Source organism: Solanum stenotomum, chromosome 4 (genome assembly GCF_019186545.1).
Source record: "Solanum stenotomum isolate F172 chromosome 4, ASM1918654v1, whole genome shotgun sequence".
In the NCBI taxonomy this organism is placed as follows: Eukaryota; Viridiplantae; Streptophyta; class Magnoliopsida; order Solanales; family Solanaceae; genus Solanum; species Solanum stenotomum.
Window position 1 is genome coordinate 56,510,630 of NC_064285.1, and position 15,641 is coordinate 56,526,270.

The window sequence follows — 15,641 nt, forward strand, 5'->3', positions numbered from 1 at the left end:
AAAGCACAAAATTAAAGGGATATATCAGATCACCTGCCAGAGCTCCTCAGTTACGAAAGGCATAAATGGATGTAGCAATTTAAGAATGTTCTCAAAAATGTATAGCAGAGCTGCTTGTGATACAGATGCAACAGAATGATCTCCAGAGTGATACAGACGAGCTTTACTAGCTTCAATGTACCTTGAAAAATAGACAGGGATTCAGGGACAGAAGAAGAAATAGATAAACTATAAGATATACCATCTTCGGCTAAGGTCTGGAAGAAACTAAGATGAATTGAAGGAAAAGAATGAAACAGAACAGATAACTTCTATGTCTCCTCTTCATTCAGAAGTAAAGAGCAAGTGAAGACCTTCCTGTCAGCTAAGTAAAGAAGAGATAAAAGATGTAAGCAGTTACACAGAGGCTCTTACATTCTGCTCAAACCAAACGGATCAAAAATCAATTTGTTGTCACTAAATTGATGGCAGAATTAGGTAACTAGTTTCATGATGAAGGAGAAGTAAACTCATTCATAACCATTTTTCAGGGTTAAGCTTACCTACTCTTATCACTGTAACTAACTTTAATCATAATATACCTAATACGTATCATTAAGTTTTTGAACTGGCCTGGGGGTAATGACCTTTGTTTTAACTCACAATGGACTAGTTCTTCAAGCATGAACAAGGCAAATCACCATGCAAGAGCATAAGAATGAATTCCAAATTTAATTCCTATGCCCACCAACACTATCATTCTTTCTACATATTACTCTTCAATAAAAATAGTCCCTACTTCAGATTTTAGATAATGTGTTGCAGAGGTGGATCTACATGATTATTGTGGGTCACATGAACCCAATTGCTTTTTCTTAATCATGAATATGTAGTAAGAAATTCACTAAATATCTATAAATATTTGACTGTTGCCCCAGTCATATGTATACTTCCTCTGTCTCAATTTATGTGGCACCCTTTCCTTTTTAGTCTGTCCCAAAAAGAGTGTCATTTTTCCTTATTTGGCAACTATAATGACATCATCCCCATTTTATCCTTATTGGGTCCAACTTAACACATTATTGTGAAGAAAAGTCAACTAAAAGTAAGCATTAAAGTGACATTAAGGGCAATTTGGTATACATAACAAAGTCTTTCCTTATTTCTTAAACTTCGTGCCCGGCTAAACGGTGTCACATAAATTGGAATAGAGGGAGTATTAACTTGAGGTTGCTGAAAGAACTCATGAACTTCAAATTTTAGATCACCTAGTGTAAGAAGAGTTACTAATTAAATTTCTTCCCACCATCAGCATCATTCTTCTACATATTAATCTTCAATAAAAGTTGCTCCCGGCTCTACATGGTTAGGACTTCATATACTGCATAATGTCTTATTCAAATAATACTGGATAATGTCTTATTTAAATAAATGAGTAACAAGACTAACATGGAAACCAAGTAAAAGAACCAAAAGCACTAGGAAGAACATACCAATCAGCAAAATCAGACCAAAAGAAGTCATATATTTCTCTTCCAACATCTCCAAAGAAAAATTTCTCATAACTTGCAGTGACTTCATCAACAAGTACATGAAGCTTTGATACCTGAATGGTGTAGAACTAGTTAAAACAGGACCACTATGCAATATTGGGCTTAATAAGCATCAAAAACATCATCTTACCACCCAGCATTCAGGTAGTGGGAGCTTCAGCACAGACTCTATATTATCAAACTGAGAGAACAGTAGATGGTGAAATAGATTAGAATTATGAATGATATATTCTTGGCAGGGAATAAGGAATTAAAACACAGTTCAACTCTGGACCCTTAGAAACCTCGGGATGACTCCTAATTTTTTATGTGAATACTAAAGTTCCCAGTAAATTACCAATCTAAGATATATGGAAGAAGTTATTTCACTGTACTTCAAAAAACCAATTTTCTCACTCTAGCGTCTATATAGAAACCAAGGATATCGATTTGAACACCACAAAAATTGGGCTTCGGTGGAATACAATCCTTTTGGATTAACTTTGTTCTAGGATGTGAATTCTCAAGCCATGAAGATCTGAGAATTCTCGAAGAAGTGGACTTCAACATTCAGAGATGCGGGTATATACCAAATTATTTAACAGCAAAAAATTTCTATGTTTCCAGCCTATGCTGGAAACAAAATCGACATGTTTTAGAGTTATGCCAACAACCAGGATTAAGCTTTTTAGTCTTCAAGCCCATGCTGATCATGAAGCTCAATCTGAATCTGGCAGAGTTAATATGGATCACCAAAATTAATCTGACACAATGACAATCTCTGATTTAATGCATTTTTCATTTTGTCATACCACAATACTTATCTCTGTTCTTTCAGAAAATTTTCTTTTTTAATAAGTATGTCTTCTCTTTCAAACATTCTTTTTATTTCATTAGTACCTAACTGCTTCTGAACCACAGATCTCGAAGTAAATTGTCAAAAAGAAACATATAAGCAAACCTTATGGGCCCGTAAGGCTTCCCAAGCAGGAGTGTCATCTTGACGAGGCAAATTCCGCAATACGAACTTGCCAGCATTCCACAATTTGTTGGTGAATGCCTTGTTAGAGGACAACCTCTCTGTGGACAAATTTAGATCCTATAACAAAGACATAAGCTGGCCGATGAAAGCATCCCAGTGGACACTATTGGAGAAAAAGGAAGATATCTATCTATAGTTTACTGACTAAAAATGAGCTCATTACAAACCTGACCAGCAGTCCCTAAGGCAAGAGTGAAACGCAAAGCATCAGTGCCATACTCTGCAATGGTGTCAAGGGGATCTATGACATTTCCCAATGTTTTAGACATTTTTCTGCCCTGAAACAGAGCCCTGACAAGTTTAAAGCTACAATATATGCAGGAAATGAACCATGGAATGGGAGATATAAATCCAGATCTTATCACAACTAATGATGGTTTCTGGACGTGTCCTGGATGCAACTCAGATGCAGATAGGGCAGGTTCAACCAAATTAAATTATTTCAGTAAATCGACTCATTATCACAAATATTTATAACATTAACAAAAACTGCATGCTTGGAGCCGATCAGTCCAAAGATTGATTAACCAAAAGTTCGGGGAAATGTGTAAAATTTAAACCTCAATGCAGGGCCTGAAATAACTTTTTTCTTAGAAATTGGCCTCTTCAATCAATGAATTAGGTAGGAACAATATCTTAACTTTCCTCCAAAACAGCACAAGTTACTCTATTCAAGTGGTAACAACATACCCTTCTTGCTGAAACGGTAGCTTGTGAAGAGGAGGGAAATATGAATTAACTGAATGCATCGTCTTACGACCAATGTAAATTTGCAACACGCAAGTGCACATTTTTTACCGAAAATAAAAGGGAATTGTATTTACAGGACAAGTAATTCCACTGAATAATAAATCAGCCAGAATGATCAACAAATTATCTAGAAAAAGTGCATCAAGAAGAGTGAAGACATACATTTCAGGCAGTAACTTAAAAACATGAACTCACTTGAGAATCACGGATTAGTCCATGAAGATAAACATTTGAAAAGGGGACAGTCCCAGTTAACTCAATTCCCATCATCACCATTCGTGCCACCCAAAAGAACAGTATGTCGTGCCTGTTACCAAGTGAAGTAACTGTTACTATTCAGGGACTATTGCAATATCGCATTTTTACATTTTGAAAACCACAAGTCTTAAAAAGATAGTAACATGAAAAATATGAAATATACAGGATGGTTAGTCTGTTGAAGAAGATTGAAAATTTCAGAGGCACTTCTCCAATGCCAGACACTATCAGGTGGAAATATAGCTCTGATGGGGTGTTCACAGAGAATAGGTTGTATAAGAAGGAACTCCTGGGGCAACCTGGAGGCAGTAGAGGCCCATGGGTGAAGTGTGGAACTGTCTGGTCAGCTCAAAAATTAAATGTTTCACCTGGCTAGTGATCAAAAGAACATGTCTAACACATGAAGCTTTACATAGGAGACGAGTCCAGATTGATTCTAGATGCTATCTTTGCGATGAGTATGCAGAGACAAACAGTCACTTATTTTTGCACTGCAAGGTGAGTTCTCGGTTATGGTCTCTATAGGTAGGTATCGGCGGGGCTTGCGTAATGTAGTTGCAGTTAAGGCTGAAGTAGCGTCAGGTGGACTATGCCAGAACACACAGCAGATCTCCTGAGCTGTTGGATCATGAGAGGGGGTAGCAAATCCCAAAAGAGATGGTGAAAAGCAGTCCCTTCTTGAATTTGGTGGAACAGTGTGGAAGAAAAGGAATGGAAGGTGTTTTGAGGATAGATTTAGCTCTATACAGAAAATTAAGGAGAGCTGCATTGCTAATCTTCATTTCTGGTGTAAAGAAGCAAACACAGAGGAAGCAGTCTCTTTGGTAGATTTTTTTTTAGGAGCTTTGTAATTAGTGTTTTGTGCGTATAATTTTTCTTTCTCCTGTTGATATCTTTTTGGAGGTTGCCAGCATAGTCCTTAATGCTGAGGAATACAAATTACCAGTTCTCAAAAAATAAAAAGGAAAAAAGTATGAAACATACCAACTTTCTTGAAACAGAGAGAGAGAAAATCAAGGACAACTATTTCGAAACATATTAAAATATCAAGTATTAGTACGTGAAAGTAAAAATATTAGAATTAGTATTAATATATCCTTCATTGGTAAATATAATATGTTGATGGTACCTCACTCTTGTAATCATTACATCTCTTTTCTTCTCAACTAGTATTTCTCATATGGAAGAGAGTTTCTAGTTAGAGACCTAAGTAGATTCTGTATATCGATTGCAGCCATAAAGTTAAAATTTTCTTTTCAAAAAATACTCTTGCCTATTATTGATAACTGTTCCAACAGCACCAAACTGTTCAAAGAGTACTGTGCCTCTTTTCTGTAACTGTGGCTGCACAACACCTCTTTCCAGTGATGGCTCCAGCAACACCCTGCCACTTTCAGTCACTAATCTGGTAGAACCTGCTGCTATTTCAGCCAGCACCCAAGCCATTATTCTGTAAGTTGGCTATGCTACTTAGAGTACAGTGAAGCAGCTCGAGTTCAGAGGTTTGTTGATGTGTTGGTTGGTAATCTATACAATGCAGTAGCCCCACAGATGAAGACTTTGACCTACTCTGATGCAGATCATGCTAGGAAGATTGAAAACAAGGGTCTTGAGGAACATGCAGCCTATGATGTGTGTAAGAAGGCCAAGACAGGGGGATCTTTCGGCGGCGACTTCAGTGCAAATCACCGAGCAGGGAAAGCAACAACAGGGTTCTCAGACAGGGACAGATTCGTATTCACAGTCTGCATAGAGGCCGCATCATAGACAGGGTATCTAGGGACCATCATTGTTAAATGGACATCATAGTTCTATGCAATAATGCAGATGTACGCCACTGCTCCAATCTTCCAGACTTGCAGCAGACCATATGTGGGTCAATGTCGTGTTTTGACTAGAGAGTACTTTCGGTGGAGTCCGGAACCTAAATGATGGGGGGAAAGCCAAAAGGCCCAAAACAAAGTTTAAAAATTCTACCTTTAACGCACTAATTTAGTGCGCTATGTAAGAATTGTTTGACACCTAAAATTAAAGTATGTCAACCGTCCGTCGCTTGAACCTTTAAAAAAAATAAAGTTGATAACATAGGAAATTTGTGTGCTATAGTCATCCTATTCTTTTGTTCAATTGTAAGTTTTGATGTCTTGTCATGCTTAAGGATATTTTAGTAAGTTATTTCAATTTAAACATGAAATAAGTTCTTTTTTTCATATTATTAAAAAATAATCTGCATAACAAAAATATGTGTATAATCATTTTCTAAGACAAATGAAAATATAAAACTTAGCTTAGGCGTAGAAAAAATAATATTCCCTCTGGTTTAATTTAATTGTCTTATTTTTCTTTTTAAAAAATACTTCTTTAATATGTATATTTGGTAATTCTTTAATTACAAAAATATTCTACATGAACTTTATAATACCATAAGATTCAACAGACATTGTAGTACATCAAACACAATACATTAAAGGGGAAATCACTCTATCAAAAAAATTCCTCAAAGTTCAAACTCAAGACCTCTAATTAAAAATAAAGAAATTGTATTCATCTCGCCGCAGCTTTTTTTGTGCTACAAGTTCATTTACTTAGCCAAATTGAAGGGGTAGTACACATCAAAGTATAGCACTTGAAAAAATGATACTCCATTTGTTATGATGAGAAACATAATAAGCACCCAGAGTTCTTGATAACAAAAATGATACAATCATTTATATTTACTAATTTTATTGCATTAAGTTGGTAGGTTGAAGAAATTAATATCATCGTGCTTGAGAACTTTTTCATGCAAATTAGTGCTAAAAGAAAGCCAAATATAAGATGTTTGGGAAGTCCTTTGGCATTGTCGATGGCGCAAAAATATGGCAACTCTGGTAAAGGGAAAAAACGTTCAATTATATATGTCAGTGTATTCTTCATCATTTTACATTATTAGGTCATACAAAAGATATTTACAAATTCTTTAGAATGCAAAATTTGTAATTTTGAAAACAAATCAGATTACCTATTATAACAGATAAAAAATAAAAATGACTTTGATGGACTAAAAATTATTTACTTTGACAATATATATGATTCAGACTAAAAATAAAGAGAGCAAAGAACAAAAGGTATGATAAATTGCCTGCCATAATAGTGGTAATAATTTCTCAATTGAGAAATTCATGTGTGCGATGTACCACAAAACAGAGTTGTGGCGGGATGAATCAAAAGGTGTGATGTGATGAATAAGATATCTTCACTTTTAATTAAAGGTCTCGAGTTCAAACTTTGGAAAAGAAAAAACTATTGATAAGGAGTGATTTCCCCTTTAATTTTAAAAAAATCCCCTTTAATTTATTGTGTGGTGTACTACAATGAATTTTGAATCTTGTCGTATTAAAAAGGTCTTGTAGAATATCGGAAATAAAGAATTACCAAATATATAAATTAAAGAAGTATTTTCTAAAGAGAAAAGTAAGACAATTAAATTAAAACAAAGGGGTTATTATTTTCATAAGCATAAGTTAAGTCTTATATTTTCTATTGTCTTAGAAAATGATAATACACATATTTTGTAAAGCAGATCTTTTTAATAATATGAAATAAAAAATAAAAAAAACTTCTTTCATGTGTAAATTGAAATAACTTACTAAAATATCTTGAAGAATTTAAGTATGCATGACATCAAAACTTACAATTGAGCAAAAGAATAGAATGCCTATAGCGCACAAATTTCCTATGTTATCAATTTTGTTTTAAAAGAAAAGGTTTAACATACGGACGATTGACGGACTTTAACTTTAGGAGTCAGACAATCCTTACATAGTGCACTAAATTAATACGTTAAAGGTAGAATTTGTAAACTTTATTTTGGGAAATTATTTTAGTCATTTTGGCTTTCCTCCCCATCATTTAGTTTCCGGACTCACTTCTGGTGTGCCAGCTCGGACATCGCATCAGGGACTACCCTCAATCTCTGAGAAATGTCAGTCAAGCTTATGCTCAGTTAGCTTTACCTACCCAGGCTACTCGTAATACTTCAGGTGCGGCTAATGTTGTGGTTGACTAAGTTGCTCGAATTCTCCATAAATGTTGCCACACGCGTGTCAGGTCCTCCAAAATGCACTACTTTTTAAGGATCCGACGACATTTTTGAAGAGTCCGAGCAACATAGGTGGATGATGCATTGAGCAGAAAATCTATGGGAAGTTTGCCACATATGGCTCCTGAAAAGAGAGTTGACAAAGGATATTTAGAAACTCGAAGGCACATGTGTCAGATTTTGTGTGGGAAATTCAAACATTGTTGGCTTGTGTTCAAGCCAAGTCTTCACTAGTAAAGCACATAAAGGCCACTCAATATGAGGATGTGCAATTGTGCAACTACTGAGATGAGGTCCAAGTTGGTAAAAGTAAGAAGATAACTGTTTAATGTGATGGTATTCTCCGACTAGGTAACCGGTTATGTGTACCAAATGCAGATGGGTTAAGACGAGTTGTTCTTGAGGAAGCTCACAATTCCAGATACACTATACACCCTGGCTCCACTAAGATGTATCGTGACCTGAAATAATTGTTTTGGTGGGAAGGTATGAAGAAAGATATTGCGAACTTTGTTTCTAGCTGTTTGACTTGTCAGCAGGAAAAAGTTGAGCATCTGCAACCCACATGATCACTACAGCAGATTCTAATTCCAGAGTGAAAATGGGAAAGCATTACTATGGATTTTGTGATCGGGCTACCACAAACCCTTAGAGGTTATGATTCTGTGTGGATAATTGTGAACCGACTAACAAAATCAGCACACTTCTTGCCAGTAAAGACTGCACCTGGTGGAGTGAAATATGCACAATATTAATGAATGAAATTGTCAGACTTCACGGTGTTCCAATATATCATCTTTGATAGAGGGTCACAATTTACTTCACGCTTTTGGAGATCTTTCCAAGAAGCATTGGGGCACACGAGTAGATCTTAGTACTGCATTTCATCCGCAGACAGACGGGCAGATTGAGCGTACTATACAATTTTTGGAGGATATGTTGAGAGATTGCATCCTTGATTTTGGAGGTAGTTGGGATACTTACCTACCTTTAGCTGAATTTTCCTACAACACCTTCCAGCCAAGCATTCAGATGGCACCATACGAAGACTTGTATGGTAGGTGTTGTCGTTCTCCTATAGGATGGTTTGAAGTTGGAGAGGCTAATATATTGGGACCAGACTTAGTACAAGAAGCTATTGACAAGGTCCAGTTAATTAGACAGAGGTAGTCAAGAACGCACATGTTCAAAAAATGCATGTTGGGGAGATGAGGATGTTGAGATGGATGTGTGGGCACACTAGGAGCGACAAGATTAGGAATGAGGTTATCCGGGAGAAGGTGGGAGTGGCCTCTGTGGTGGACAAGCTGAGGGAAGCGAGACTGAGATGGTTTGGACATGTGAAGAGACGGAGCGTAGACACCCCAGTGAGGAGGTGCGAGGTAATGGTGGTAGAGAGTACGCGGAGGGGTAGAGGTAGGCCCAAGAAGTATTGGGAAGAGGTGATTAGACAAGACTTGGCTATGCTTCACATTACCGAGGACATGACTCTAGATAGGAAGGAGTGGAGGTCGCGTATTAAGGTTGAAGGTTAGTAGGGTTAGCGTGTTGTCTTCCCTTGCGAGGGTATGGGTTGTTAGCGTTTGGAGTAGTCCTAGCCTTATGATGTTTACTGCGTTTCACTCCTCACACTACTTTCTTGATGTTATTGTCTCATTTGTTGATTATACACTATCTTTTGTATTGGTTGTTATGTTTTATATATATCTCTCCTGTCACTTAGATTTGATGTTCTTGAGCTCAGGGTCTCCCGGAAACAGCCTCTCTACCTCCACGAGGTAGTGGTAAGGTCTGCGTACACTCTACCCTTCCCAGACACCACCTAGTGGGATTTCACTAGGTATGTTGTTGTTTTGTTGTTAGCAACAACTATACCATTATGAATTAGCTGTGCAGTCCATTACAAGTTCATGGTGCATATTCATAGTACTTTATGAGCTGAAATGCACTTATATTCTTGTGTGTGTGTGTGTGTGTGTGTGTGTATTGCATCACATAATATAGGGTCACTTCTAATTTGAATTCATCAAAAAGCCTCTCCACAGTTGGCCCCATTTTCATGTAAATGTAACAGAAGTTCAAGAGTTTATCAACTAACCATGGTACTAAAATTAGGTTACCTCACCTAACTTTTGCTGGAGGGAACCTATGTACTTCTCTTTCAAGGCACTAAACATCTTCAAATAGGAAAGAAGGCACCATATCAAACTCAAGACCCAAGTGATAATATATCAACACTGGCATAAACTAAGATGATAAATAATACATGGGCCTTTGTTTTTCCTCCTTTTTTTACACCACATGAAGTTGCAAATTTCCATCAATAGGTTTGTTAAATGGACAGCATACTTCCATTGTTTTTCCATCTTGATTGCTAGATGGACTTAGAATAATTGCGAGGAACAAGATAATTTAATATGAAATTGAGCCTAGAAGGTATATTGATATCAGCATCCCTAATTCTATCAAAAGCTCAAATCAGCAATGTCAGAAAGAAAAGAAATTCAAATTTCTACCATAAACCTGACAAGTTTTTAACAAATAAATCACTTCATTACATATAATTCATATTATAAAATTTTATGATGCAGTAATAGCAAATCAAAATGGAAAATTAACAGTAAAAAACATAATTATATGTCATTCACAGCAAATAAAGGTGGGTGAAATTTCTATCATCACTAAGCTTTGAATTTTTGGGCTATTGTCAATAGCAGTATTAGGAGGGTCTACTTTTTAGTTATTTCTCAAGCATATTTATCATTTCTGAACCTCAGGCATATTACAGTAACATAGGTCTTCTTATATTCACATTTCTATTTTCTAGTATCAATGTGACTGAGGGGAAGAAAGCAGGGAAGATTCAACACTGTGCAGCGCAAGATAGGAAGAGGAAAGATGTGCAAGAAAGTTTGGGGGGATTATACACTGAACTATGGGAGATCAAATGGTAACTAACTCATCCATTAGGAGATGCAAAAGATTTGAAGAATGCTAACCCTTGAACCAACTCCTGAAACAATCTATCTATATCGTCTATACTTATACTTACTACCTTAAAAGTATGAACTCCCTAATTTGAATGTTAAATTACTATAATACCTCCAACCAAAAACACTCAATTTAGTATATCTTCTATATTTTATATTTATATTATATTAAATGCCGACACCTTTTCACACTAAAGGGTTGTGATTTTCGATAAGTTGCGACTTTTTGAAGGGTTGTGACTCTTTCAAAGAGTTGTGACTTTTCCGAAGGGTTGTGACTTTTCCGAAGGGTTGTGACTTTTCAGAAAGGTTCTGACTTTTCTAAAAAGGCACAAAAGCACCTGTTCATACTACAATTTGTTGGCTATAAATAGTGGAGTTTCTACTCATTTTTAAACTACAAATTTTCTAAGTTTTCTATGCTTATTCTTCCTCCCAAAAAACCTCAAGTGTGATTTAGAATCGTTGAGTGAGTTCGAAGTATAGCGGAATATGAGGTATCACACAAGCAAGGTTTGGTGAACAAATTGTACCAACCATAATCTTTAAACATACTAGGCTACAAAAACAATTAAAAAGATAAGCATTGTGAAGACGACGAGGTGCTATTTAATTTCATGTATTCGAAAGTTGTTAAGTTAGTTTTGTCTCCAACTTTTGGTATGTTTTTCAAGAGAATGCTTATAATTTCTTTTCCCAAATTGTATTCTTTGCATAATTTATGGATTAGTTGTAGCATTAGCACTTTTCTTAGCAAATTCTTTTGTTTAATCTTAGCTTAGAAATATGAAAAATGAATACATTTTCTTCTTATTAATTTGTTGTCCTTGTTTCTGCTTATTCATCCACTCACTATTTTGATCCAATGATATTAGAAGAAGGCACTAAAAGAAACATTTTTTCTCCCCAAATTCATGTTTCACCTCCTGAAAATAAAGGATATTCTTATGTTCATAATTTGAAAACAAATTTTAGAAGTTAATGTTTTGCGATGACAATAAATATCAGTCCAATAGGTTAATCATTCCTCAATTTGTACTTGTATTTTCCTCTAAGGATTTTCATCACATACATACTTTGATATTGTCTATATCATTTTAAAACATTAATACTAATTAGCAAGCGATACATGTGCAATGCATGTGTTCATAAACTAGTAAAGAAGAAAGAAAAAGGAGTAAGTACAAACCCAGTTTCAAGAACTGATGTTGGATAAAACCGTTTAAAATCCTCTGCTGACTCATATGGCCATCCAAGTGTGCTGAAGGGCCACAATGAACTAAATGAAAGGAACAAAGACTTCAATCAGAGGAAGTCAAAAATCAGCAACAAAATAGACCAAATCATATGAAGACTACCAGTAATCTATTACACCAGAAAGCAAAATACTATCAAATCGTAGTTTAATGGGGAAAAACTAAGTACAAAATTTCAATAATAATGATTTCAAATGCATAAAATTGAAATAACAATTGAGTAACATCGAGATTTTACAGTAGCAGACAAGAAAATAAGAAACAAAATAGTCCTATTGCGAAATAGTTACTGTAGTACTGATAAAAGATAAATTAGGAAATATCAGATTAAAGAAAATAGGAAATATGTTAAAAGAATGCCTGAAGCATGTGGAAAGGCAAAGATGATAAATGAGAATATAAGAGAAAAAGGAAAATCAACAATACCATGTAAACAAAATCAAAAATGAGAACACAAGTTGGGTGGGGCATATTGGGTTCTGAGACAAATAAGACAAGAATAACAATCCAAATAGGCAAATTTAGACCTTAAGTATGAAAACATTCCAGAAACCTTGAAGACACATGGGAGACAGATAGCCATAGCTAAGACATAGCCTTGAATTGTAAATTTGCATCAAAACATAGAAATCCACATTGTTCAAAAGGATGGATTTTCTATTCTAGATTCATTAATATCCAAATAGTTTCATACGAAAAATACCCGAGTGGAGTTTAAGGGGAAAAACATGTTAAACAAACAACCTTGAAAACCAGGTATCAAGAACATCTGGATCCTGATATATTTCGACATTTTTCCCATACTTCTCTTGGGCTTTTGTGAGAGCTTCTCTGTGACTCCTAGCAACAATATATTCTTCTTCACAGTCTTTACCAGAAACATACCAAACTGGTATTCGGTGTCCCCACCACAATTGTCTGCTTATACACCAATCCTTGATATTAGAGAGCCAGTGCTTATATATCTGCAAGTGCATCAGGAGAAATAGGCAAATGAAAACCTAGTAAATTCAGTCAAGGTTAATAGGCATTGAGGCTATTTTCAAGCTTCGATTTTTTGGTGCAACTAAAACTAGATTACCATATAAGTGAATACATACAGAACATGCACCAAAGTTTCATTTTCAAAAAAACACGTTTTAACTTGGTCTACCCGTATACTTTAATGCTAAGAGTATCAACAAGAACTTGTATTTAAGCCTCATATACTGATATATGACCTATAGTAATGCTCTAGTGCTGTCATTCTTAAGAACTCCACAGCTGCATCCTCAAACTCTTCACCTACTGGATTACTCCTAATAAAATATTTTTGATGATCAGAATGACCAATAGAATCAAAAATCTGCAGAAGGCTTAGATGCAAAAGGTGAGTAAGAAGCTAACGGAAACCCAGTGTAATAGATATAAAAGTTTCAGCAACAACGTTTTCTTCAGTAATATTACAAAGAACTTGAAAAGCAGAGGACTCCTCAAGTTGAATGTGAGGCAATCATCTAGCATTTTTAGAAGCCTAAGAAACTCAAACAATGAATGTAGAAACAGAGAAGAGTTCACAACAAAAAGCTGAAAAGTAAATGATGTTGAGCCATATGAAGCAAGACAGTTACCAATATGATTTACATACCTTCTCAAATCTTTCGGGCACAATATTCAATTCTCCATTTGAAACTGCTTCAAGTGCCCTCTCAGCCAGAGGCTCCATTGTGACGAACCATTGCTTACTAACTAGAGGTTCTATAATCTGAAAAAAAAAAAAAAAAAGAAGTAAACTGAGAATAAAGCCAAGATAAAGGAATTATTTATTCTTTATCACTTCCAAAAAAAAATAAAGAACCGAACATAAGAGTCACACTTCTCCACCACGCTGGGATCTAGGAACTCGTGAAGTGTGAGTCTCTTTCTTTACAGCCAAGCCCGTCTCCTCGAGATCTGACCAAAGTTTCTTTCTTGCCTCAAACCGGTCAAGGCCACTGCACAAGTGGAATAATCATATCCAAAAACAATTTATAATATTTCAAAAGCCAAAAATGCTCCAAATAGGAAGTAGCTTATTACTTACGCATATAGCCCAGCCACCTCATTTAGAGTCCCGTCTTTATTCATCACATTAAGTATAGGAAGACCAAGCTTGCGAGCGAGGAGGTAATCATTGTGATCATGTCCAGGACTTATCTTCAATACACCAGTTCCAAAGTCTTTGTCGACATACTGTTAGAAATCATGCATCAGCTAAATTTACCTTTGACAATGACAACCTTACAATCTTGAAACTGCAAACTCATGTTTGAACATAAAAAATGTATAGTTAATTATCAAAATATTCTTCACTTTTACAGGAAAAATTTCCCACCCGGGCATTTAAACCATCTACACTGAAAGAGCTAAGCAGTGAAATAATCTAAACCCAGGACATATAAAGTCCTTTAGAAACCATTATACAACCAATGTGAGATAGGTTCTCTAACGTCCTCACGTACATGTAACCGCGTTCCAGGGTTACATGTGAACTGAAGGCCTTTTTCTTCCTTTTTTTTCCTTTTAAAAAGTTCGAAGAAGTTCAACAGGAAGAGCGGGCCTGGAGCAGACTGCAGACTGCTCCAGATTGAGTGGACTCATCAGGTAGACTCATCAGAATAAGAAAGGGGCCTGAAGGAGAGTAAGCTCAATAAGTTGAAGAGTGAGCCTAATGCAGAAAGAGAATGCTCAGCAAGCTACAGGGTATGTCTGGAGTAGAGTTAATGGCTCAATAGGTTGAGTTAAGAGAGGAAGCACAAAGCAACAGAACAGGTAGGAAAGATTACAGGCTTACTGAAATCCAGTCCTGATACCATTGGAAAGAATCTGATTATCTAACCCAACACTTTAAGACAACAAGTGGAAGTATCCAGGACATTATAAACCCTTCTGGAAACTATTGTGCAACTGGTGACAAAATGAATACTCTAACACAAGCCATCATACTTTGTATGACTTGTAGGCATCCAAATAGAAGTACAGGAATGGTAAACATGGAGGAGAGCAGATAGCAGAATAGGCGAGAAAGAATTAACATGAGAAATGGTCAAAGGAGTAAAGCCACTTGTATGGGTCTGGCATCAGTTCCTGAGTCAAATTTAAGAAAAACAGTTGCTATGTATAGGTTGACTAGATTACTACTCTGTGACTCATTCCTCTAGGTGACAATTCACCTACCATTAGATATCACTTCATATACTTGCAGCTCTAAGAAAAGTCATCTTGCCCAAAGTCTGACTACAGAAACAGAAACTTTCCCTACCTTATCAGAGATAATTGGCACATGGCGACCAAATGTCAATGGCACAATAGCCTGCTTTCCTATATACTTAGCATAACGTTCATCCTGCAAAACAGCATCAACAATATATCAACTGCAGATTCAATGCAAAGGGATTCCATTTTCTCTGCAAATCATTTAAAGCTATCAATAGAGAACAGTAATACAAGAAACAATAAAAACTACCAACTTCTGTTGAGTTAAAATCTTCATAGAAACATGAAGGCATACAATTTGACATGATAGACAGTAAGCAAAATATTCCTTCTGTTTATTTTTCTTTCACAGTGAATCATTTGGCCAGCACATAGAAATGTGTGGATGGACATATTAAGGGCACAGATAAGCAAAAAATTTCATCATTCTCAAATAATTAAATCGTGTGGAGGAAGTGAAATCTTATGACGCAATATTCGTGAATGGGAAACTCAATCTACAAACTATCACAACCCAAA

The 15,641-nt window shown here is 35.9% G+C and overlaps 1 protein-coding gene across 1 annotated transcript in view; it reads right to left on the reverse strand.

Annotated features, from left to right (window-relative positions):
• The window catches only part of LOC125861575 (valine--tRNA ligase, chloroplastic/mitochondrial 2), a 46,252-nt gene that overhangs the window by 9,528 nt on the left and 21,083 nt on the right, over positions 1-15,641 (reverse strand). The window contains exons 14-25 of the mRNA XM_049541438.1: positions 15,169-15,252; positions 13,951-14,099; positions 13,744-13,861; positions 13,516-13,632; positions 12,633-12,853; positions 11,822-11,911; positions 3,499-3,610; positions 2,721-2,831; positions 2,473-2,610; positions 1,663-1,713; positions 1,473-1,585; positions 34-181 (exon numbers count right to left, since the gene is read on the reverse strand). Coding sequence (XP_049397395.1) covers positions 34-181; positions 1,473-1,585; positions 1,663-1,713; positions 2,473-2,610; positions 2,721-2,831; positions 3,499-3,610; positions 11,822-11,911; positions 12,633-12,853; positions 13,516-13,632; positions 13,744-13,861; positions 13,951-14,099; positions 15,169-15,252 — 1,452 coding nt within the window. The remainder of the gene's footprint in view (positions 1-33; positions 182-1,472; positions 1,586-1,662; positions 1,714-2,472; positions 2,611-2,720; positions 2,832-3,498; positions 3,611-11,821; positions 11,912-12,632; positions 12,854-13,515; positions 13,633-13,743; positions 13,862-13,950; positions 14,100-15,168; positions 15,253-15,641) is intronic.